The 26,445-nt window shown below is 42.4% G+C and overlaps 1 protein-coding gene across 1 annotated transcript in view; it reads left to right on the top strand.

Moving 5' to 3' along the window:
- Positions 1-26,445, top strand: part of LOC144668910 (complement C3-like) — a 154,954-nt gene that overhangs the window by 19,443 nt on the left and 109,066 nt on the right. The window contains exons 4-16 of the mRNA XM_078531380.1: positions 1,798-1,868; positions 1,952-2,046; positions 7,655-7,737; positions 10,782-10,869; positions 10,950-11,052; positions 11,477-11,597; positions 13,875-13,990; positions 14,099-14,245; positions 15,140-15,352; positions 19,254-19,457; positions 22,278-22,442; positions 23,547-23,676; positions 24,269-24,340. Coding sequence (XP_078387506.1) covers positions 1,798-1,868; positions 1,952-2,046; positions 7,655-7,737; positions 10,782-10,869; positions 10,950-11,052; positions 11,477-11,597; positions 13,875-13,990; positions 14,099-14,245; positions 15,140-15,352; positions 19,254-19,457; positions 22,278-22,442; positions 23,547-23,676; positions 24,269-24,340 — 1,608 coding nt within the window. The remainder of the gene's footprint in view (positions 1-1,797; positions 1,869-1,951; positions 2,047-7,654; positions 7,738-10,781; positions 10,870-10,949; positions 11,053-11,476; positions 11,598-13,874; positions 13,991-14,098; positions 14,246-15,139; positions 15,353-19,253; positions 19,458-22,277; positions 22,443-23,546; positions 23,677-24,268; positions 24,341-26,445) is intronic.

The raw sequence follows: 26,445 nt of genomic DNA, 5'->3' as shown, positions 1-26,445 counted from the left end.
CAGATTGTGACTTTGAATCAAATTAGAAAAAGTTTTGTGCTCACATTGATAAGCATGTGTGCATGTATGTGCATGCACTCATACTTAATGTAGCACATTCCTTATTTGACAGCGTAACATTTTTAAAATTAAGTCAGATGAAGAACGTAAGTAAAGATTTTCCCAATGCTGCTGAGTTTTGTAGGATATGAACAGTTTTTTGCAGCCGGGTCACTTGATAGTACTCTTGCCTCTGAGTCAGAAGATTGTGAGCACAAAAAATCTAGGCTGAAACTGCAGTGAGATACTGAAGGACTGCTGCACTATTGGAGATGCTGTCATTCAGCTGAGACATTAAGCTGAAGCCCTGTCTTTCCTCTCAGGTGGAAGTGAAAGATCTTGTGACACTATTATGATGAACAGCAGGGGAGTTTTCCCTGTTGTTGTGGCCAATATTTATCTTCAATCAACTACACAAAAGCAGATGTTCTGGTCATTGTTCATATTGCTTATTGTGTGAGCTCACTGTGTGCAAATTTACTGCCATATTTCCTACATTTCACAGTGGCACCTTTTTCCGAAGTACTTCATTGGCTGTAAAGTGCTTTGGACATCCTGTGCTCATGAGAATTACAATAGAAATGCAAGGTTGTTTTTTCCTTGTATCCCCAGGCACCTTTTCCAATTTTTTGAGGATCACTCATTGATGTATTTACCCTGTGCTGTGTGTTTGAACCCAGGTCTCAAAGGCCAATGTCTAAACCACAGCACAACCCAGTGCCCACTTTATATATTTTTAATGACTAGTTTTCCTTTGGCCTATCTAATAATGTCAATGGTCGGCTTCACACATTGACATTTTTACATATATAGCAGGATTAGTTGTTCACTGTGTCTCCTGCCAATGCAAGATGGCGGTCTGCGCATGGCAACTGGTTCACGCTTGCGCGGAAATCTACTGATGTCATTCTGCTTGACCCAGACTGCCAGTATCATTCTACGCATGCGCAGACATTTTAGCATGTTCAATTAGGGGCTGCATGGCATGATGATGTCAGAAGGATTTCAAAATTCGGCAGTTCTTGGGGAGTGCATCAGTAGGAATGGGGTGTCCATAGGGAGTGTTGGGCAGTATTTAGGGGTCCCCATCTGCTCCTCCTCACCCTCATCCCCTCCCTCCTCACCCCTATTCCTTCATCTCCCTGGTCAAAATAACGGCTATTGTAACAGCTATAGGCTTTCTCCAGATTTTATAGATGGGAGACAGAGTCCAGTTTTCACGGTGAAACCCAATGATTTACTGTCAACTCTGCAATTATTCCTTGCAAAAATGCACTTTTTTCAAAGCTAACTAGCTATATGAATTCTGGCTACAAGCAGCTGTGATTCATTCTCGCAAGCTGGTATCTATGATGGAGAGAGTGCAGTGTCTTGTCTTAAATATGTCTTTCCTTTATGTATGTTATAATTTAAATAACTCGCAAAGGATGAGAACAAATTAATACTGTTCCACGTTTCTTTCCGAGCCCATTAAAAGGACGCCGCCACCCAGCTGTGATGATTTCAGCAGTGCCATCTTTGGTCCAATACGCTGCCTACTCGGGCACTCCAAATGATGTCACGGGGCAACACACTCAAACTGTGCATGCTCGGAGCATGCACTGCGTTGGCAGGAAACACAGCCTTATTTATTATGTGATTTTATCTGTTTTTTAACGTTTAGTCTTTTATAACACATAAGTAAAGCTTGTATGTAAGCTTACTGTGAAAACAGAAACAGTAATGTGGATTAATTGTTGTTCCCCTTTTTTTCTCCAGTTCTTTACCGTTTGCTTACTGCGAACACTGAACTAAAACCGACCAAAAAAACCGTTCTTGTTGATTTTGTGGTAATGTACATTTTTACAATAATTCAACCAAAATAAGATCTTTTTGGGGATTTTTTTTTTTTACAACAAATCTTTATTTTCAGAATCCACAAGATGTTATCATGAAGAGGGAGGAAGTATTTGCCAAAGATAATACTGGCATTACTGGAAGCACCTTTAAAATACCCGAGATTGCGAAGTAAGTGCAAGAAGTGCAGGACAATTGGAGCTTGCTGCTGAAGCATAGTGGAGAAACATTTCTTTCATTGTTCATTGACATGGCAGTTCATAGTTCAGAGCCTTTTCACAACAGTGGCTCATACAAAAGATATTAAGTGATGTAGTAAGTTGTCAAGCTGGGAATTAAATTTCTCATAGCTAATTTTGATGACACTATAGGTGTGAGTAAATGATAATTATCATGATATTCCAATGCCTCATTCCTTGCAAAGTTAGTGCTGGTGGGAATTTTACAATCATTTTATTTTAACTTTGGTACTTGGGTTAAGTTCTCCCAGAGATTGATATGATGAAAGATTTTTATTCTCAAGTGTTTTCTGGTGTTTAAAGTGAAATTTAGTTGTGGCATTCTTCACCCTTGTAAAGGAGGTTGCAGTACAAACCAATTTGATCAACTGACAGTTCAGGACTAAATGATTTGATTTACTCTTTGGAAAACCTCACTCACACTATCATTTCATGAAAGTAGTGTGGAAAGTTTTGTTGGTTTTCCTACAATCACATAACAACAGCAGACCAAGGTCCTTTGAAGTTCTTTGCACCATATGGATGACATCAGTACATGTGCAGCACAACAGTGGGCATACTTTACTGAAACATCGTACAGTATTTTGCAGAGTTCGTTTGCTGGAGCCATTCTGTCCCAAGTACGAATTGTCCTGTCGTACTCAAGAAGTTTGAGATCATTTTTGAGTTCAAGTGTGCTCAATGCGCTCGATTACGATTTGACGTAAAAAGTTCTAATTTGGAATTAATTTGACATCAAATTTGATAGTGCACCCAGCTATAGTGCACTCAAAGCTAGCAAACGTGCTCCAGGCTATCAAATGTGCTCAAAGCTATCCAATATGCTCAGCAACATGCATTAAAGATATTTTTGATAAGCAAGGGGATGAGATGTTATCGGGGTTAGGCAGGAATACAAGGTTAAAATCAGATCAACCACGATCTTATTGAATGGGGGAGCAGAGTCAGGCTCCAAGTGGCCTACTCTTGCTCCTAATTCAATGTTTGTAAAAATACAAGGAAATTAATTGCTTAAATAAAATCCAAATTTATTCAGTTTTATCTTCAGTTCAAAAAATTGTTCTGCTATACAAAACATACGTGACAGCACCACCGGAAACCCATTAGTTCTTCATTCATTTTAGTCTCAGGATCCATACTTTCCACCCACCCACCCCTCAGGTCTCAGGGTGTAAATTCTGCCCCCCCATCCAGTCTCAAAGTCTAAACTCTCTCCTTCCAGTCTCCAAATTCTCCACATGCCCTTTCCCTCCAGTCTCCAATCTCTTCCCCCCTGCCCTCTCCTGCCAGTTTCCAATCTAGGAGAGGGGTGGAAAAAGGAAGGAGAGGGGAGGGGAAAGCGGGGAGGCAAAAGGGGAGTGGGGGAGGGGGAACAGGAGGCAGGGGAGGGCAAAGGGGGAGGGAGAAGGGAAGGGTGGAGAGGGGGGAAAGGAGGGGAAAGGGGGAGAGGGGAAGCGAAAGGGGAGAGGGGAAGGGAAAGTGTAGAGGGAAAGGGGAGGGGAGGGGAGAGGGGCAAAGGGGAGGGGAAAGAGGGGAAAGGGAAGGGGGAAGAGGGGAGGTGAAAGGGGAGAAGGGGAGGGCAAAGGGGGAGACGGGAGGGCAAAGCAGGAGGGGGAAGGGAAAGGGGAAGGGAAAGGGGAGAGGAGAGAGGGAGAGCAAGGGGAAAGGGGGTGAGAGGGAGGGGGAAGGGGGAGAGGGGAAGGGAAAGGAGGAGAGGGGAAGGGAAAGGGGGAGAGGGGAAGGGAAAGGGGGAGAGGGGAAGGGAAAGGGGGAGAGGGGAAGGGAAAGGGGGAGAGGGGAAGGGAAAGGGGGAGGAGGGGAAAGTGGGGAGAGGGGAGGGGAAAGGTGGGAGAGGTGGGGAAAGAGGAGAGGGGAAAAGGGGAGGGGGAGGAGAAAGGGGAGAGAGGGAGGGGGAGGGGGAGGGGAAAGGGGAGATCGGGAGGGGAAGGGCGAGAGGGGAGAGAAAAGGGGAGGGAGTGGAGAGGAAAGGGGAAGAGGGGAGGGGAGAGTCGAGCGGAAAGGGGGGAGAGGGGAGGGAAAAGGGGGAGAGGGGAAGGGAAATGGGGAGGGGGGAGGAGGGGAAGGGGAGAGGGGAAAGGGGGAGAGGAGAGGGGGAGGGGAAGGGGGGAGAGGTGAGGGGAAGGGGGAGAGGGAGTAGGAGAGGGGAGAGGAAGGTGGTGTGGGGGAAGGCAAAGGGGAGAGGGGAGATGAAAGGGGGTGTGTGGAGAGGGAAAGGGGAGGGGAGAGGGGGAAAGGGGGAAGAGGAGAGGCGGAGGGGGAGGGGAAAGGGGAGGGGAAAGGGAGAGGGGAGGGGGAGGGGAAAGGGGAAGGGAGAGGGAGGGGGAGGGGAAGGGGGAGGGGAAGAGGGAAGGGAGAGGGAGGGGAGGGGGTGGGGGGGAGGGGGTGGGGGAGGGGGAGGGAGGGGAGGTGACGTGAAGGGTAGAGGGAGTAGGAAGGTGGTGCGGGGGAAGGCAAAGGGGAGAGGGGAGATGAAAGGGGGTGTGTGGAGAGGGAAAGGGGAGGGGAGAGGGGGAAAGGGGAGGGGAAAGGGGGGAGAGGAGAGGGTGAAGGGGAGAGAGGGAGGGTAAAGGGGAGGGGAAGGGGAAGGGGAAGGGGAGGGGAGGGGAGGGGAGAGGGAGGGAAAGAGAGAGGGAGGGGGGAGGGGAGGGGAGGGAGGGGGGAGGGGAGAGGGAGGGGGGGAAGGGGAGAGGGAGGGGGGAAAGGGAGAGGGAGGGGGAAAGGGAGAGGGAGGGGGGAAAGGAGAGGGAGGGGGGAAAGGGAGAGGGAGGGGGGAGGGGAGTGGGTGTGGGAGGGGAGTGGGTGGGGGGGGAGGGGAGTGGGTGGGGGAGGGGAGAGGAGGTGAAAGCAGTAGTGGAGAGAGGGAAGAGGAAAGTGGGAGAGGGAAGGGCAAAGGGGGAGGAGAGAGGGGGTGGGAAAAGAGGGAAGGGGACAAGGGGAAGGAGAAAAAGGGGAATGGGCAATGGGGAGGGGAAACTGGGGAGGGGCAAAGGAGGAGGGTACAAAGTGTGAAGGGGAGGGGGTAAAGGGGGAAGGGAATGGGAATTAGAAGGGGAAGGGAGTGGAGGGGGAGGGGAGAGGAGGGGAAGGGGGGGCAGGGAATAAGAGCAGCCAGGGAGGGGAGCGAGAGAGGATTGGCAAAATAGAGAGGGAGTTTCGGTGAGAGAGGAAGAGAACTGCTGCAATCTGTGGGAAGGGAAAAATGGGCCTTTTTTTCTGGTTTGCATTTACCTTGATAAGTCTAAAATCCCAAAAGACTGAAAGACCTTTGTGCCGGGATTTTCTGGCTCCACCAGTGGTGGACCCCAACGTTGCTGGAGCCAGAAAATCCTGCCCTCCATTTTAAACACCCAGGCCTGGATTTTTCCCACAGGCACGTTAGTGTTAAATAGGAGTCAGAAATCTGCATTGTGGAGAAAGCGGTCTGTGATTTTTCCTGAACATTTAAAACCCATTTAACTTATTTGACCAAGCTTTTGATCATATGACCTAATACTGCCTTAAGTCAGCTCACCCTACCTGAGAAGTGTAACTTCTGAAAGTTTTGTAGGGTGGGCGGGGGATGTGTGGGCAGAAGAAAATTTCTCTGGGGTGGGGGTTTTGTGGAGTGCGGAAAAAAATTGCTTGGGGGCTGCTGGTGGAGGAGAAAATTGCTTCGGGGGGCAGGGTGGGGGAACAGCTGCAAACCAGGTGGGAGGGGGCGGGCGTGCCGAGGAGCTGGGGGGCCGGCTGGGTAGGTTGTGCTGTTGAGTTATAAAGAAAAACATAAAAGTATCTTGTCAAAACAGGGTCTGCTTTTTCTAAAGTTAGCTTGGTTTATGATGTTTGAAGCTGCAAATTCAGACAGATGGAAAATAATCTCTATGATTGTTTATGGTGTCCAAATGCTTAAGTGATGTTGCTAATCACAAATGTTTGAGTGCAGTGATTTGGGGCAATTGATGATATTGATGTCAGTTACAATACTTGTAATGTTAAATGATGGCTAAATGATTGTTTTTGAGTGCAATTGATGCCAAATGATAACTAAATGATTGCTTTTGAGTGCAGTTGATATCAAATGAGTGCAAATGAGCGCTGTTGAATGCAAATGATATCAAACTTTTTAGGTAGGGATTGAAGAAGGCAACAGTTCCAAATCAAGCAAATCCACATCTGGATGGTACTGCATGTTATGTGCATCATAACTCAATGCATGAAGGGCTGGAAGAGATTTAAAGTACTTGCTCTCAGACTAATTTTTGGATTTGCAGAAACATGAATTTGAAATATATCATACATAAAGGGTACAAGAGTAATGGAATTGATCTGTCCAGAATTGCACAAAATATCTTAAATATCATTTAAATTTGGATTTTTCTGTAATTGTGAATGGAGGAGATGAGTTTAGAGATGGATGATAACTAGAGCGGCGAGAGGAGAAAAGTGAGCCTGAGAGGCAGCAGTGATAGGATTAAAAAAGCGAGTCTGAGAGGGAGCTGTGCGAGAGTGGTGGGAGGATAAAAGAGCGAGCCTGAGAGGGAACTTTGAGAGGATATAAGAGTGACCCTGAGATGGAGTAATATGAGACAGTCTGTGGGTTCACAGCTGATCGACTGTGTTCTAAAGAAAATCAAGGTGACGTCACAGGGAAGAAGGTAAGTGATTGGTGAGTATTTTTATCTTCTCTGTAGGGTATTCTTTCAAATTAGTAGTTGGGAAATTAAAAATCAGGTCAGTATATCAGTAAGTGAATTAGCAGGTCTAGAGGTATTCATTTAAATTAATAGCTTAAAGAGACGCTAACTGGGGACAGAGCTTTTTTTAACATCATGGATGGACCTGTGAGCCCTGTTGGTTGTAATCCTACACCATATGGAAATTTCAAGACATTTCACAGAGTCTACTCCTGCCCACCCCACCCCACCTCTTCCTTCTGGCTTCCTGAACATAAAATCTCCCCAAAACTCACTCTGAACTCAATTCCATGCCCTAATGTGTATTGGAAGGATGGCCATATTGGCCCATTCTAGTTTTCCAGACTTGTTGCTCTTGCCCACTTCTCCCATTCCAGGTGGGAAATGGACCGGTTTCCTGCTAATAACGTCCAGCAGTTAAAATAACTTGCCTGATTTCTGCAGCATTAGCTGCGTTTCCCAGAGTTAAAATCACGGCCAATTATCTTAACCTCTTGGTGTGCTACTGACTCGTAACTTGAAATAATTTCTGTATATCATTTGGGATTTCTCAGAGTGGTTGAGATAGAAAAGGGAGGTGAGACATCCCCAACAAAAATGGATTCCATCTATAAATTATATTTCTTTGAACAATTGAAAGCACCTATTGATTTTGGATTTTATTGCTCAATGTGGCTTTAAGCTTTAAACAAAACCTGATGACAGTTCATATTGTCTTGGGATTCATGGGGAGTATATTTTGATTAAACATAAATTTTAAAATCGCAATTAATGATAGTTTTGACGTATATATAATGAATAAAGAAAGGATTTCAAATAAAATTACTTAACTAATATATTTTCCAGTATTGGAGTGTGGAAGATTGCTGCAAGTTACAAGGAGGCCAGTCATATAAATTACACAACTGAATTTGAGGTCAAGGAATATGGTGAGGAAATTTAGCTAATGTATTAGTTTATTATTTCTCTGTCCTGACTGTTTTCATAAAATGGATATTAAAAGCAAAGCATTTCTTGGCATAGTTTTAAATAAACCGATAGGTTACCATTTGGAAAATCTGGCTCTTTTTAGTTGTATTTCTGTAAAAATTAGTGCAGAATATTCTAGCGTATGGTGCTAAATTGATTTGTATTGATTTTTTGGTTGGACATTAAGACCAATATGTTGACTGAAAGTATTTGGATCTATTCTTAATGTGCGAGTGGATTCTTCCCTCCCCATGATGATGCTCACAAGTGCAGTGGAATTTAATGCCTTCCTCCATGGTGAGATTGATGGTGGGGAGGGAGGGGGTGCATTAATCAGGCCAGTGGGTAGGGGGGGGGAACCCTGCTGCCTCCCCACCTCCACCCCGATTAAGCATGTGGCAGGAAGGCCCATATACAGTCAATTCCTGCCCCACCACCAATTGAGGCCTTTAATTTATGTCCACTCAAAGGCCTCATCCCATCACAGCTGGGATTAACCCAGTGACAGGTGAAGGTCTCGCATGCGGGAGCATGACAGGCAAACCCATGTGGGGTTGCTAATAGGCTCTTGGGGGACCCTCGTTCAAAGGCATCAGTGCCTGATCAAGAGACCCAGCACCAGGAAGCAGGGACCTGCTGAGGGCCCACCCCCCTGTGCTTACTGCCAACCCCTTCACCCACCTCTTCCCTACTGCCCCCCTCCTGTCATCACTCACCTGTGGTCTGGGATCCAATGATGATCTAGGCCTTGGGGGCTGGGGGTGTTGGTGTTGTACCGTAAACAGCCATCACCTCACCTGTTCAATAGAACTGCTGGCCTCTGTTTCCACCTTTAAATCCAGCCATTAGTGTCAGGCCAATAGCAAGGTTGTGATAAAAACAAAAAGCTAAAAGCTACTGCGGATGCTGGAAATCCAAAACAAAAACAGAATTACCTGGAAAAACTCAGCAGGTCTGGCAGCATCGGTGGAGAAGAAATCAGTTAACGTTTCGAGCCTTCACGGCCCTTCGGCAGAACTGAAGCATAGCTAGGAGAGGGGTGAAATATAAGCTGGTTTAAGGTGGGGGGGGGGCGGGGGGGGGTGGAGAGAGAAGTTGAGGGTGTGGTGATTGTGGAGATAACCAAGCAGTGATAGGAGCAGATAATCAAAAGATGTCACAGACAAAAGGATCAAAGAGGTGTTGAAGGTGGTGATATTTGTCTAAGAAAAGTGCTAATTAAGAATGGAAGACAGGATACTCAAGGTACAGCTCTAGTGGGGGTGGGGTGGAAAAGACTAACAAGGTTTTAGTTTTAGATTTAAAAATAATGGAAATAGGTGGGGAAAGAAGAATCTATTTAAATTATTGAAAAAAAGGGGGAGGGGGGGAGAAACGGGGTGGGGATGGGGGGAGGGGGAGTTTAAGATCTAAAGTTGTTGAATTCAATATTCAGCCCGGAAGGCTGTAAAGTGCCTAGTCGGAAGATGAGGTGCTGTTCCTCCAGTTTGCGTTGGGCTTCACTGGTTGTGATGTTTGACAGATGTCCCCACTCAGCTCAAGAAGCCATTGTTCTCGCACTGTGACTGAAGTCATAGCCCCAACCACTCCTCAGAAACACCAAGAGAAATCTAGTTTCTTCTTATTCTGTGCTTGTGATGTTATTGTGTCATATTTGTAACGTCACATTTGAGTGCCTTCAATATGTGCTGATTTCCATTGATAACATATCTCTTCCACCATTGCAGATAATAGTGGTTAAACACTTTAAAGGACTTCTGCTTGATTCAGAACATCGGAATAGGAGGAGTCCATTGAGCCCCTCAAGCCTGTTCTGTTATTCAATTTAATCATGACCAATCTGTAATTCAGCTCACCTTGGTTCCATATCCCTTATTATGCCTTAATATCCCTTAATTGCTTAGCAAAGGTTCATTAATCTCAGTTTTAATAATTTTCAGTTAGCCTAATTGGACAGCTTTTGAGGAAGGCAGTTCCAGTTTTCATTACCCTTTGAATGAATAAATGCTTCTTGACATCACCCCTGAATAGCCTCTCTCTAATTTTAATGCTATGACCTCTTATTCTGGACTCCCTAGTATTTTACTATATTATCTTTACTATATCTATATTATTGCTAGCGTTTATCTTTATCTTCTCTACCAACATCATTAATCATCTTCAATACCTCAATTAGACCACCCATATCAAAAAATATTCATGTTACCAAGAAGCTGATGAGTGTATACCAAGATACTATTAAATAGTTCAGTATTGTTATTCTTAAAAATAATTCCTAGCAACTTTAAATTGGATTACTCAGCTGATAGGACATCTGGACAAACCATAGAAAATTTATGGCATAGTCTTTCATAGCCAGTCAGCCCACCGTGTCTGTGCTGGCTTAAATTCCACAGGCTGCCATGGTGGGACTTGAACCTGTTACCCCAGAGCATTAGCCTGGGCCTCTGGATTACTAGCTCAAGTGACACTACCATTATGCCACCACCTCCTCCAATAAATCAAAGCATAATTTTTAATTGAAAGAGAGAAGAGGAAGTATTATGATCCTTTTTGCTACCTGATTGTGCTGGCTCATGGATTATTGCCTTTGTGATTATGCAATTAATTTTATTGGTGATCTGTAAACTAACTAGCACAATGTCAAGCATATTTGGTCACAATTTCCAGATTGCACCAAAGCAGGAACTCTATCTGATAATCTAGGCAAACTCTTCAGATAGGTGATGCTGTATTGATTTCTATAAAATATGATGTTACACAGGTCTGCATTCTTGAATTGATGTAAAAGGTTCTGTCAAACTAGTTGAAGAAGTTCAGAGGAATTTTCTTGGTTTTCTGGCCAACATTTCTTAACGAACACCATCAAAAACATTGTCTGGTCGTTCATTCTAATGCTGTGGGGTGTGTAAATTGACTGCAATGTTCAAACATGTTAACAGCATGAGAGTCAGGCAATTATAATGTTTTAAATGGTGTTTTAACTTGGGTTTTTTTTTGTTAGTGCTACCGAGTTTTGAAGTTACCGTGGAGTCAGAAAAGCATTTTTTCTATGTTGATGATATTAACTTGGATGTTTCAATCACTGCAAGGTTGGTGAATTCTTCTATCAGAGAACAGGCTTGGTAGAGTGTTTGTTTCTATGATATTTTAACTTTTTTTTTCATTTTAGATTCACTTATGGAAAACCTGTTGAGGGTCGTGCATTTGTTCTATTTGGAATAATGAAGGATGGTGAAAAGATAAACATTCCATCATCACTTAAATCAGTAGCTGTAAGTAAAAAGCAAAAGATTCCTGAAATATTAGAAATTTGGGATATGTCCAAATGTTAACATGATCATATGGATTGACAAATAAAAAATCTTTGTAGTATTGAAGAATTAGCTAAGTGAGAAAGTAATTGCTTTCTTTGTGAGGAAACCCTTCAATAATGAAAGGTAGTTATTTTTGTTTGTTAATAGCTGTTCATTTTGCATGACAGTTATTTAATTTTTTGAACTATGTAGTTATAAGATTTAAAATTAGGGCCTAGAAAGTCAATCATATTGTGCTAATTTTTCAGGTGTTAAACGTTCACTGTCCAGTGTGCATTGAACTTCTCCATAGTTTCGCAAGGTGCACAGCAGAACAATAGAAAACATAGGGTCCCTACACTTATTGGAGAACTCTTTCCTGCTCTAAATGATTTAATTTCAGATTACAGATGGGCAAGGATGCACTTCGCTGACAAGTGGAGCTTTGAAAACCAGCTTTCCAAACATTCACGAACTTGTGGGGTGTTCGATCTATATTACTGCTAGCGTTATAACACATACAGGTGTGTAAGTACCGTGTATCTTATAGTTAAAGAGCATCTCGTACATGAATTGAAGGTTTGTAAAAAAGATTGACTTATTCCATTAGTATTTCTGTTTATCTATGTAATCAATCCATATATGTCTGTTGTAATGGTTTTATCTTGAGAACATAACAAATAGGAGCTGGAGTAGGCCATTTGGGCCCTTGGAGTCAGCTCCTCCATTCAGTAACATCATGACTGACCTTCAACATCAACTCCATCACGTCCTATTCCTATATTCTCCCATTACCTTAGTATCCAAAGGTATATCAATCTCTTTCCTGAATATACTCAATGATTGAAATTCCACAGGTCTCTGCAGTAGAGAAATCCAAACATTCACAACGCTTTGAGTGAAGAAATTTCTCCTCATCTCAGACCTAAATGGCAGATCACTTATTTGACACTATGACCTCAGGGGGAAAATTTTCTCCCTGCCGGGTTGGCTGGTTAGGATCAGGCACGGGCGGGTGCGGAGCCGATCGCCGCCTGCGATCGGCTGTGCGCCACCACTTTATGTGGGCAGGCCAATTAAGGCCCGCCCAGCATGATGCATGGCTGGTAGTGCTCAGCATTACTCCTGTGGGCGGGGGAGGAGGGGGAGTCAGGGCCTGCGCTCTTTCGCGCATGTGTGCGAAAGAGCACAGAAATCTCCCTAAGGCATGGCGCAGCCTCAGGGAGATTAAGGTCATATTGGAAGTTTGAAAAAAGAAAGATTAAAATTATTCAGACATGTCCCCACATGAGCTGGGACATGTTTATGAAATGTGTAAAATGTATTTATTTAATAAAGCCTTCAGGAAACCTCATCCCGACCGTGGATGAGGTTTCCTGAAAGATGCGAAGGCCACTTGGGCTCTTCGCCTGCCCTGCCAACCTTAAGGTTGTTAATTATCTGAATTGTTTTTTTATTGGCCTTAACAGGCCTTTGACAGCTCGGCAGGCGTGCAGCCACAGCTGGCACGTGCCCACTGAACGAAAGATCTGAATGATGCGCGGTGACATCAGGACACACACCTGACATCACTGCGCGTCATTTTACGTGTCGGCGTGCCGGGCCCGTCTCCGCACACTGACGTGAAAATTCTGGCCCTGGTTCTAGACACCCCAATCAGAGGAAAACATCTTCATTATCTACCCTCCTGAGCCTTAAGAATTTTATATGTTTCAATAAGAGATCACCTCTCATTTTTCTAAGCTCCAGAGAATACCGACATGATCTACTTAATTTCTGGTCATAGGGCAATCCCCTTTTGTAATGGGTAGCTTTTCCACTTGTTGACACCAGTAGTATCTGTATAATCTAGTTGTAATTGGTCGAAACTGTGCAAAAGATTGGGAAAATTTAAACTTCAGTGAGCTGTACTCAGTTATGTTTTCTACCAGCTTTTACACTAGTTGAAAATTCAGTTCACCCGGAACAGGCCCTGCCAAATCTGATCACATCTTTAGGTCAAAATTGTGAGATTCTACTAATTGTGTTGCTTTGGGAATACTCTTCAAAGTGCGCTCATTTTCTTAGGTGTATAGGCACCAGTAGGCATGTTTAAAAAGTTTTTTTTCCATTCGCTGTTGGGATGTCAGCAACGCTGGCAGGGCCAGTATTTATGCCTATCCCTAATTGCCCCTAAGAAGGTGATAGTGAGCTGCTTTCTTGAACTGATGCAGTCCATGTGGCTGACTGTTCTGTAGCAGTTTTGCTACAGCTCAGTTGCTTGTTAGTCCATCTCGGAGGCAGTTGAGAGTCATTCACATTGCTGAAGATCTGGTGTCATGTATCGGACAGACCAGGTAAGGGTGGCAGATTTCCTCCCCTGAAGGCGATAAGTGAATCAGATGAGTTTTTAACGACAGTCTGATAGTTTCATGATCATTACTAATGAGACTAGTATTTATAATTCAGATTTATTAATTAATTGAATTTAAATTTCCTCTGCTGCCATGGTGGGATTTGAATTCATGTCTGTGGAGAAGTTTTACTCATAGATTACTTGTCCATTACCAGTGTGCTACTGTCTCCAGTAAAAGTGAAAAAAATATTGAGTTTACATAGAAACCAATTAGTGTATACCAATGAATCTTTTAAATAATTCAGTATAGGTTCTTTAATTAATTTCTGAGGAATCAGAACATCAGTAGCTGCATTTAAATTGTGTTACATTTTAGTAAGCCCACAGCAGGGATATTTTACTTCTGGATATAGTAAAATGCCTAATACAATTTTCTTTGTTTCTATTTTTTTGCTTTATGATACAGGTAGTGACATGGTAGAAGCAGAAAAATCAGGAATAAAAATAGTCACCTCTCCATATACCATATTATTCACAAAGACTTCCAAGTATTACAAGCCTGGAATGCCATTTGATCTAATGGTACAAATATCCCTGCTTACTTCGTCTTTGCTTTCTATTCCTTATGTTAAATCTTTGCTTTGAGAGGAATACAATAAAGATTGTTTTTACTGTTCCTTCTTCTCTGAGGTCTATGTAACGAATCCTGATGGTTCACCAGCCAATGGAATCCCAGTGATAGCCAACAATGACCAGAGCCATTCGAAAACCCAACTTGATGGTATTGCCAGGCTGACGATAAATACGGTTGGACAGCCACAAAATTTACCAGTAAAAGTGAGCACATTTAATATAGACTCATAGAATAATCCAACACAGAAGATACCTTCCAGCCTACTGTGGCTGTAGCTCTTTGAAAGAATCATCTGTTTGTCCCATGCATCCTGCTTTTTCCCCTAGCCTTACAAATTATTTCTCTTCATGTATATATTTGATGCCCTTTTTGAATGTTATCATTGAACCTGCTTCCACCAGCCTTTCAGGAAGTGCATCCATATCATAACTACTCATGGCATAATAGAAGGGTCTCATGTTGTCTCTGGTACCTTCACCAATTATGATACATCTGTATCCTCAGATTACCAGCCCTACTGCCAATGGGAACAATTGCCAATTACTTTATCAAAACCCTTCATATTTTAAACACGTCTATTAAATCTCCCCTTAACCTCCTCTGCTCAAAGGAGAATATTCAAAGCTTTTGCACCATGAACGATTTAACGAAATATTGCAATATGGATTTACTTTGAATACTTCACCTACGCTGTATAATATTGACCTTAGAAAATAACACGTCACAAATGCACTTGGGCTCCTGATTCATTTCCTATGCATGGAACTTATTTTGTTCCTTTTAAGGAATGAGGGAATTCCAGAAATTTGGACTGTGATAGCGAAGGTGTGGCCAGCAGTAGTGGAGTAATTAAAACCAGGGATGATCAGGAGGCCAGAATTGGAGGAATGCAGAAATCTCAGATGGTGTACCAATCTACTTCCTGCTGATTTTATCCTTGATAGCAGAAATTAACCTCATTCTCATAAATGTTTGCTATGTTTTCAATGTTACTAACTAACTTGTAAAGCAGTGTTGCTTTATAAATCGTGCATATTGGCATTTACTCAATGGCTTCAGTTTAAGTTTCTTGTTTTAAAATTTTTTTCCTCTTATAGGTTGAAACAAATGTTGCCAACACTCCTAAATCTCGACAGGCCTCTGCAAGTATGGTGGCAGAACCATATAAGACGCAATATGGTTCAATGAACTACTTGCACATTGGCATTCAACCAGTAGAGCTAAGTCCAGGAAATAATTTGGTAGTTAATCTCAATCTCCGAAATGACAATTCACAAATCCAGGACCAGATAAAGTACTTTACCTACATGGTATGTTCTCTGTATGCCAGTCATGTCTTATTGTTTTGACATTTATAAAAGAGGCAGTTCAAGGATCTTCGGTAAAAAAATCAATTGTGGAGTGAGAAGAGGTTATTCTGTCCACTGAGATCATTCTGTCCACCCGGTTATGTCCACTTCTCATGCATGGGTTTTACTAACTTCGCTGAAAAAAGAGACATGTTGAAGCTTTTCATCTTGCACTCATCAGGGCACTTTGCAAGGATACCAATATAAGAGGAAAACAACAATTTATACTGGTTGGCAAGTGGACTCTGATCAGCGCTCTCTTCACATACAGTATAAATTGTTTTCTCCTTATATTGGTATTCTTGCGAAATGCCCTGATGAGTGCTCACTGACGGAAGCTAGCAGCTGGCCCCCTGGGTTGAACATGACTGTGAGGTGTACACACATGAGATAGACATCTCCCAGCTTGCGTTTGATGCTTTCCCACAGCTTCTTGTCACAGTTGGGTGAGACAAAAAACCCTAATCATTTGAGTTCGAAAAGGCCATTGATTGCTTAGCAAGCAGAAAGGCTACCCGCAAGGATGGAATCCCAGCCAAATTGCTCAAACACAGAAAGTCCAATCTACTGCCACACCTTCATGACCTCCTCCTTTATTGGAAAATAGGATCCATTCCGCAGGACATGTGTACACAAAAATCATCACTTTATTCCAAAAGGAGATAGCAATCGCTGCAGGAGCGTCTCACATCTTAGTATCACTGGATTGGCCTTTACTAGGGTCATATCTAGAAGTCTCCATCTACTTGAAGACTGACTACATCCAGAAGCACAGTGCGATTTCTGTGATGGCAGGTCTACAGTGGGCATGATCTTCATACACCATCTACAAGAGAAATGTAGTGGACAGGATATACCATCTTACTTTTGTAGATCTCACGGAAACAAGATTTTGGCTGTCTATTAAAATTGGCTGTCTTCCAAAGCTTCTCAATCTTGTCTGCTCCTTTCATGAAAACATGCACTGTACTGTACAGTTTGATGTGACTTTCTCCGACAGTTTCAGGGCGAAAATTAGAATAAAATAGGGCTGTATCCTAGCCCCCACTTTTCTCCCTTTCAAACTGGGTGCAAAATTCAATCATGTTGTGGTCGCTGTTACCTAGGGGTGCCTTTACTCTGAGGTCATTAATTAATGCTGTCACATTACATAATACCTAGATTTGTTACATTACGTAAGTCTAATATAACCTGCTCTCTGGTTGGTTCCTGCTCTAAGAAACTACTTCGAAGACATTCTATGAACTCCTTATCCAGGCTACTATTGCAAATCTGATTTTTCCAGTATATGTAGATTAAAATCACAATGATTATTGCCATCCCTTTATCACAAGCACCCAATATTCCTTCTTGTATACTTTGTCCTAAATTGTAGTTACTGTTAGGGGGCCTGTAGACCACCCCCACTAGTGACTTCTTTCCCCTACTGTTCCTCATCTCCACTCAAACTGAGTCTACATCCTGATCTCCTGAACCAAGGTCATCTACAACTATTGTACCAATGCCATCCTTGATCAGCAGTGCTACCCATTTACCTAGCCTCCTATTCTTCTTGAATACCATATGGCTGTCAATATTCAGGACCCAATCCTGTCATTCTGCAGCCTCAGATCATATTTATTTACTTCAATGTGCGCTTTCAATTAATTTACTTTGTTATGAATGTTACGTGCATTCAGATACAGAACCTTTAGTTTTGTCTTTTTGTTATCTTTGTAACATCTAGTCTTGATTATTGGTGTATTCTTAAGTTTTATCTCTCTGTCCCTTCCTGCTAATCTATGACCCTCATTTCCCATATCACTATTATGCTTTCCTGCCTTGAATCTACCCCTTGATTTGCCACAGTTACCCAAGCTTGATTCCTCACCATCCTTTGTTTAGTTTAAAGCCCTCTCTATTTCCCTAGTTATGCGATTCGCAAGAACACTCATCCCAGCACAGTTCAGGTGTAGACCATCCAAACAGTATGGCCCCTACTTTCCTAGTACTGGTGCCATTGCCCCACAAACCAGAACCCACTTCTCCCACACCAGTCTTTGAGCCATGCATTCATCTCTCTAATCTTATTTGCGCTATGCCAATTTATATGTGGCTCAGGTAATAATCCAGAGATTATAACCTTTGAGGTTCTGCTTCTTAATATGGTACCTAGCTTCTCATACTGACTATGTAGAACCTCCTTCCTTGTCCTGCCTATGTTGTTTTCACCTACATGGAGCATGACAACTGGATCCCCCCCTTCCCACTGCAATCTCCTTTCCAGCCCTGAGCAAATATCCCGAACCCTGGCACCGGGCAGACAACACAGCCGTCTGGACTCTCGCTCTTCGCTGCAGAGAACAGTGTCAATCTTCCTCACTATACTGTCCCTTACTACCACTACATTACTGTTTGCTCCTCCTACTTGAATGGTTTCCTGTACCATGGTGGCATGGTCAGCCAGCTCATCTACCTTGCAGACCTCGCTTTCATCCACACAAGTTGTGAGGACTTCAAACCTGTTTGACAATTGCAAAGCTTGAGGTTCCTTCACTACTGTCTGCTTGGTCCCATTAGCTGCCTCACTCACGGTCACATCCTCCTGTCCCTCACTGCTGACCGAAACAGATGGCCCTATTCTAAGAAGCGTGACCATCTTTTGGAATTAAGTGCCCAGGTATTTCTCCACCTCACTTATGTTGTACAGTGGCTTCAGTTCAGCTTCCAGATCAATATTCCTGATCCGCAATTCTTTTTGCTGCTTACATTTTCTGCAGATGTGTTTGTCCTGGATCGCCTTGGTGTCCAAAAGAACCCACATTCTACAGCTGCAACATAACACCTGCCCTGCCAATATTACTTATGTTATTTAGTTAATTTAATTACTCATTTAATTAACTTAGAATAATTCCTATGTATACAACACCTCTTTCCCTTGTGCATCAAATTCCCACATGAAACTAATTTGTTACTTACTCAGTTTCCGTTGCATAGTCCTCTTTCTGCTTGCGCACCCTTTACTAATAGTGCGGCTTGAAAAGTCTGTCTCTTTTATCAACCCTCTGTTGAGTCACCTGCCACAGTAATTAACACCACATGAACCAACTGCTTTCAGGTGGTTGATAGATAACTGCCACTCCAGTCAGTTCTCTACTTAACAAGTTAACCTAATTTACCTGAAGTTTAGTACTATGTCAGATCTTGATTCTTAATCTATAGTTAAAACCTGAAAAGGACTTACCAGAACTTACCATATGAACCTAATTCGCTACTCACTCACTCTCCGTCTCACTCTGGCATAGCCGCATGTCTTCTTGCGCACCCCTTACTGATCTGTGTGAGAATCAGTAAGGATGTCCCTTGTGCTGTTAGTGTGTCAGATCCCTGATGGCCTTATGAGAGTGTGAGTAAAGATTGAGGAAAAGTTTGACTTAGCCTGGCGAGTGAATGAGATTATTCATCCTCCTTTTGCATTGAATAGCAGTCCTCTTCTGGAAAGCATTGGCCCTGACTGCACTGGCGAGGTTGGTAAATGTCTGGCTCCCATCACTGGGGAAAAGTATCTTCCACTGGCCCTCGATTGCCAGGCGGAGTGCTACATCCCTAAGTTGACTTGCCTGTCCTCAGTTCCCTGCAGTAACATGTGTGGCTATCCATTATTCTTTACTACATGTTTAGAATTTTAAAAACTTAATTAAAATTATGTTGATAGTTTTTATTCACATGTTTCCTGGTCAGTGCACTGTTCACTTTATTATTTCATGTGTTGAGATCATTGAAATCCATATATGCATCCATAGATCTTCAAAATTATTTTTCTACTTTAACCTACTTTTGTCCCTTGACTTATTTTCTCTTTTTTTTTACTTCCTTTAATTAGTTGATAAGCAAAGGAAAGATAGTGACAGTTGGACGGCAGCCGAGGGAGTCAGGTCAAATTGTGGTGAACATGCTCGTCCCAATCACCCCTAACCTAATACCATCCTTCAGACTGCTGGTTTATTACTATTTGCCAAAGGACCCGCAAACAGAAATCGTTGCCGATTCCATTTGGGTCAATGTGAAAGACACATGCATGGGAACAGTAAGTATTTCTGTTTTGTATTTGGTTTGTTTGCTCTGGAATTTGTGCAACATTTTTACTCTGTTTCAGTACTGAGAGGTTAGATGAAGAAAGGAGGGAGACAGAAAGGAGGAAACTATAGGCCAGTTGGCCTAATGTCTGTCATTGGAAAAATTATAGAACCCATTATTATGGAAGTAGTAGCAAGACATTTAGTCAATCATAATACTGTCAGGCAGAGGCAGCACGGTTTTATGAAAAGGAAATCGTGTTTGTCAGATTTATTAGAGTTATTTGAAAATGTAACAAGCAGGCTGCTTAAAGGGGACCCAGTGGATGTAGTGAATTTGGATTTCCAAAATACATCGCTATAGTGCCACATAAAAGGTTACCACGCAAGATAAGACCTCATGGAGTTGGGGGTAATATATTATCACGGATGGAGGATTGGCTAATTAACAGGAAATAGAGAGTCGGGAGAAATGGGCCACTTTCAGGTTGACAAATTATAACTAATGGAGTGCCACAGAGTCAGTGCTGGGGCTTCAGCAATTTATGACCTATATCAATGACTTGGATGAAGGGACCAAGTTTATTATAGCCAAATTTGCTGACGATACAAAGATAGGCAGGAAAGCAAGTTGTGAGGAGAACACAAAGAGTTATTGATACGTTAAGCAAGTGGGGAAAAATTTAGCAGATGGAGTATAATGTGGGAAAATATGAGGTCATCCACTTTGGCAGGAAGAATAGGAAAGGATAATATTATTTAATTGGAGGGAGGCTACAGAATGTTGCAGTACAGAGGGATTTGGGAGTCCTTGTACATGAATCACAAAATGCAGGTACAACAAGTAATTAGGAAGACAAATTAAATGTTGACCTTTATTTGAAGGAGGATGGAGTATAAAAGTAGAGAAGTTTTGCTACAACTATATAGGGCATTGCTGAAACTAGACCTAGAGTACTGTGTACAGTTTTGATCTATCTACTTAAGGAGGGATATATTTGCATTGGAAACAGTTCAGAGAAGTTTCACTAGACTGATTCCTGGGATGAAGTGGTTTTTATATGAGGAAAGGTTGAGCAGGTTTGGCCTATACTCATTGGAGTTTAGAAGAATGAGAGGTGATCTTATTTAAATATATAAGATTCTGAGGGGGTTTGATAGGGTAGGTGCTGAGAGGATGTTTCCCCTCAAGGGGGAACCTAGAACTGACGAGGGGGCACAGATTAAAAATAAGGGGTCATAGTAGTTAGATTAACTTAAATAGTTAAAATGTAGATGAGAAATTTCTGCTCTAAGAGGGTCAGTAAGTTTTGGAATTGTCTTTCACAGAGAGCAGCCAAGGCTGGGTCATTGAATATATTCAAGACTGTTAGATTTTTGATTTACAAGAAGATCAAGGGCTATTGGGGCGGCGGCAGGAAAGTGAAGTTAAGGCTACATTCAGATCAGCAATGTCCTTATTGAATGATGGAACAGGCTTGAGCGGCTGAATGGCCTACTCAGGCTTCTATTTCTTTCTTATGTCCTGCGTTGCTAGTTCGCCAATTATCTTAAATCTGTGTCCTGTGGTTACTCTCCCTCCTGCCCCATCTACTCTCAAAACCCGTCATCATTTTGTACACCTGAAATACTTAGTCCTATGCATGCAAGTTTGTATTTTAGCCAATTGTTTAGAAGCTCTTACTGGTTTTACTGTTTCGTTACAGTCATGTGATTTATGATTCCAATATCTCAGTATTTGAGCTGAAAATTAACCACAATTGGAAGTTCCACTGAAGTACTAGTCGTCAAGGATTAACTTGGAAAAATAGCTAATGACAAGAAATAACTATTTTCACAGTACTTAGCACTTTTGCTGTACTATGGTGATAAATGCTATGAAGTTACTCAAGTATTATTAGGTAGTGCTGCCTGAAAGGGTGGTGAAAGCGGTAAATTTCAAGAGAGAATATGATGAAGGCTGCATTTGTTGCCAATGCTGTGCATGCTCAGTTCTGGTGTTTTAGTCTGTCACATCATTGTGAATGACACCGGCAAACAAATCAAATTCTAGACAATAGAAGTGAACAGGCTACTCTGAGCAAATCTTACATACTGGAACATTATATTTAATGATAGTTAGAAACTCAGACCTTTTGAATCCAGACCTGTCAGCAATATTCCCGCCTAAGTACAGTTTTTTCTCCAACCAGTCAAATCGTTTGCTTCCATTTCAATCTCAGGGAGTGACTGGGAATTCTGGATTTACGGAAAAAAGATATTTCTGTCTGAAATCTGCTCCCAGCAATGGGGCAGGGATTAATTGATCGGGGGATCAGCACTTTCCTGAGAGATGTGAGTGGCTCTGAGAAGAGCCTTTAGGTTCAGAGATTTGCAATTTGCTCAGATTGTTTCACTTCTTTCCTGGCATTGCTTTCTTAGCCTTTGCTGCTTTCACTTTGGGCTTGGCTTTCGATTTGTTCACTCTTTTGACGCCTGTGGCATTTTGTCTCTTGTCAAAAAAAGCTGAGTGCAGGGAGTGACATCATTGGATTTGTGCGCATATGCAGATGGGTATCAGCGACCATCTTGTGTGGCCATATTGCGTTGGCAGGAGACACAGTGTATGATAAATACTTGAAGGGGAGACTTTACAGGGCTATGGAGGAGTGGGACTAATTGGATAACTCAAATGAATGAGGCTGAATGGCCTCCTGTGCTGTTTCTTTCTTTGATTCTATAATTTCAGTGTTCCAAATCTAATTTTAGAACCATCAGCAGTGATGTGATACACTGTTCAAAGGTAATCCAGTATTTATGACTATTTCAGACTAACATCCATTTCTTCACAGCTGATAGTGTCTGCTGCAAATAAGCACGATGAAAATAAGATCTACGCACCGGGCAAGCAGTTTCAGCTGAAGCTCACAGGTGACTCTGGGGCAACGGTTGGTCTAGTTGCTGTGGATAAAGCGGTGTTCATATTGAATAAGAAAAATAAATTAACACAGAGCAAGGCAAGTAATTCCTAATATTTTTCTAAGCATTTACCTTTAGAAATTACTGTTGTTAGTTACTAATAGACGAAAACAAAACCCATTTGTGTGATGTTTCTCGGCTAATTGTTTTAAAGAATTCTTTTACTTATTTATTTGAACAAAAGTGGCCAGCAACTGGCCAGATGTGCACATAGGTCGTTAGGAGATCTAAGCAAGAATAGGGAATAGCAAGAGGGAACTGGAGGTGTTGGGGAGGTGGGTTTGAGGGTTAAGAGTGGGGGGAAGGCAGACTGGGAGTGACCACTCTGGTAGTACTTACAGTTGGGTGAAAAGTGTGAGGGAAGAAACCAAGATGTACTGTTATTTGTTTTGATTCTCACGAAACTGATGGATGCCTGGGTCCTGCTGCAATGTGCCCTTTAATAAAGTACACTGAGTTTGAGGAGTTTCAGCAGGGAATGACAAGTTCCATTACTTCCACCAGCACTTGAGAATGTGCCATAGTTTAAATGGTGCAGTTTTTTAGGGCCTGTTCATCAAGGAAGAAGCAGAGGAACATGACTGAGCTAAGATCAATTGTGGACTCACTTCCCATGTGTTGGAACTCAGTGCAGGTCTGACTCTTTTTCACTGTCACACTCAAAAAGCCTTCTGCACTCTGAAAGACATAGTATTTCTGCACAGGTCCTAAGATAGATATGAGAGCTTCACATTGGGCTTCCTCAATCTTACTTTGCATGCTCAAAATTTTGGAAGGAAAGGCAACTGAGATCTTTGTTACATAAGCTGTCTATGTCTGCCTGACATGAGCTTGAACCTTAAATGTTATGAAACAACTTTTTTGAGGTGGTGGTGGCATCGACTGCCTCTGTCACCTCCCTCAAGACACTGTATCCTATCAATTGGTGGAGTATTTCCTGCATTTTCTGTGTTTATTTCAAATTTCCAGCATCCGCTGCATTTTTCCCTCATTTAAGGAAATGACAGCGGGTGGACACAGATTGGCTGGTGGTATTTCTGCTCCACCACTAACCTGCCAACTGGAGGGAAAGTTAGATTGTTAAGGAATCACTTTATCTGCTTGGTTAATTCATGCACCCGCTTTGTGTGCATTCTATGTAGATCTGGAATGTTGTGGAGAAAAATGACATTGGCTGCTCACCTGGAAGTGGTAGCGATGTTTTTGGCGTTTTCTCAGATGCAGGATTAACATTTGTAACAACCACTGACATCAAGACTGCTACAAGAACAGGTACTATTTCCTGGAAGCACTCAACATATTGAATTAGCTTATGTAACTTCGTGTAACTCTTTTTGTTTTCGAGTCAAAAAGTAACTCTTTTCGAGTAACTTTGTGTAAAGGGAAGTCCGGTAATGGTCGAGTTCTATTTGCAGTCATTGTTTAGAGGATGAATGAAATAAATAAATAGCTTAATACACTGTCTTGTAATTGCGCTGAAATCTCATGCAGTTTGATTATACATACCTACACTGCACTTATTCCACCTGAATTCCAACTTAAATCTCTCTCCCCCCCCCCCCCGCCCCAATTATCGATATCTCCAATATTCAACATTCCAAAAATCACTGCTTTCACTGTTTAAGATCCCCGCTTGAGCCACATGTGCTGCCTGAGTTCCAGCATTTTCTGTTTATGTGCAGATTTCCAGCGCCCACGGTATTTTGCTACTGATAAATTCTCCTGTTAATTCCCTAGGATAATCTGGGGACATTAGATGCATGCAGTTATGTTTGTAAAATTCATACTGTGCATCAAGATTGTTTGAAACTGCAGGACTGTAACTAATATTTTGACATGTATCTATTTCAAATATCTATTACAGAGCTGAAGTGCAAACAGCCAATGATACGTAAACGTCGTTCAACGAGTTTAATGGATGTTAAGGCGGCTAAATGTATGTGTTTCTGATTTAAGAAATAGTGCATTGCAATTAATCACATTTGTAAGGGTCATTTGGATGGCAGCTTTTTAAATTCATAATGTTAGGCTAACTAAAATGTTATTCTGATGCATCTATATAACTAACCTTTTTCTCCGTAAAAACAAATCTGTGATAAATTATTTCTGCTGAGTTTGCTTTTATTAACCTGCATGGCACCTGAAGGTCTGATCATTGGCTTGTCAGGAGTACTGTACCTTTGAAGATAAAATCTAAGGTGCTTTGGCACAGAGCCAAAACACAAAAAAAGTTTGATGTAATTGTTCTTAAAGACACAGCCAAAAGACTGTAACACAAACTAGCCATAGAAGTTGTTGATATCCTGGAAGACAATTTTACCATTGAAGATTCTTGGAAATAGCTAAAGGAGGTTACTTACAGCACAGCACCTGAAGTCCTAAAATTCATTAAATGTGAGCACCTAAACTGTTTTGACAAGTGACCAAAACATAGGCAATCAGCTCCTAACAAATAGGCATGAGATCCTCTTTCGTTGGGCAGAGCACTTCAGTAATCTCCTGAACCAACAATCCATAGTGTGCAATGATACTATTGAGACATTTCCACAGCACCACACCCTGAAAGAGCTTGCTCCCGATGCTTCTCAAGCAGAAGTCACGAAGGCCATAAAGCAGCTTTCTATGGGCAAGTCGCCGGGAGCTGATGGCACCCTACCTGAAGTGTTTAAGTACAGAGGGATTCATGGTCAGGAGACTCAGTAGTCTCTTCTGCATAATCTGGAACCAGAGCGCTGTACCCCAGACTACACAGATGTCTCCATAATTCATCTCTACAAACAGAAAGGGAGCAAGTCTATCTGCCACAACCATCGTGGAATATAATTTCTTTCAACAGCAGGAAAAATTCTTACAATGGTTATTCTTAATTGAATTGTCACTCACCTCATTGACTGTGTACCCCGAATCACAGTGTGGCTTCCGTGCAGGACTGGGAACAACACATGTGATCTTTGCAGCATGTCAAATTCAAGGAATGTCCCACCAACAGAATAAGGACCTCTATATGGTGTTTATTGACCTGACTAAGGCTTTTGACACAGTAAACTGGAAGGCCTGTGGAAGGTTCTGTACAAATATGGCCACCCTGAAAAGATGATCGATCAGTGTCATTTGCTCATTTCATGATGGCATGATGTGCAGTGTGATGCAAAATGGTAGGTCATTGGATGCCTTTCTTGTCAATAATGGCACCAAGCAAGCTTGTGTATTGACTCCAGCTCTGTTCGCCTTATACTTCATAATCCAGTAGGCTCTCAAAGATCTTGACATCTACACATCGAATTCAGGACAAATGGAAACCTCTTCAATTTGCAAAGATTCAGGGCTTGCACTGAATAGGTACTGAGTGAACTTTTGTTCGCATATGACTGTGCTCTCATAGCACACACTCTGGAGGATATACAACTGCTTGTTAACCACTTTGCACTCGCCTCAGAACAGTTTGGCCTGACAATAAGTCTGAAGAAGACAGAGATCTTCTATCAACCTGCCCCTGGTCATATACCCCAAGATCCCACAGCTACTATTAAAAATACACCCCTCCATTCTGTACAGAAGTTTTGCTAACTTGGGAGCATCCTCTCCAAGAACACTATGGTGAAGGATGAAATCAACCATCACCTGACAAAAGCAAGTTCAATGTTTGGCAGGCTCCCTCACAGACTTTGGAAAGAGCACAGAGTTTGTCCCAGAACAAAGATCAAGGTCTACAAAGCAGTGGTTCTTATACACTTCTTTATGGGTGAGAGACTTGGACAGCATTGCATAAAGCAACTAGAAGTGTTCCATATTTGCTGCCTGAAACCTGTTTGCAATTTCAGGTGATGGGACAAATCCCCAACACCAAGGTTTTTGCAAAGTGCTGCATACCTGGCTTCGAGTGCGTGCTCATCAGATGTCAGCTTCGCTAGGTCACTCCTGAGTTTCACATGGAGGATTCCTGCATACCAAAGGCAGTACTTGACAGCTAACTGAGCACGGGAACCGCACCACAGGAAGTCCCAAACTTGGATCTAAAGACAATCTGTAAGCTAACCTCAG

This window comes from Cetorhinus maximus, chromosome 28 (assembly GCF_964194155.1).
Source record: "Cetorhinus maximus chromosome 28, sCetMax3.hap1.1, whole genome shotgun sequence".
Classification (NCBI taxonomy): Eukaryota; Metazoa; Chordata; class Chondrichthyes; order Lamniformes; family Cetorhinidae; genus Cetorhinus; species Cetorhinus maximus.
This window is presented reverse-complemented; position numbering and strand designations above follow the sequence as displayed.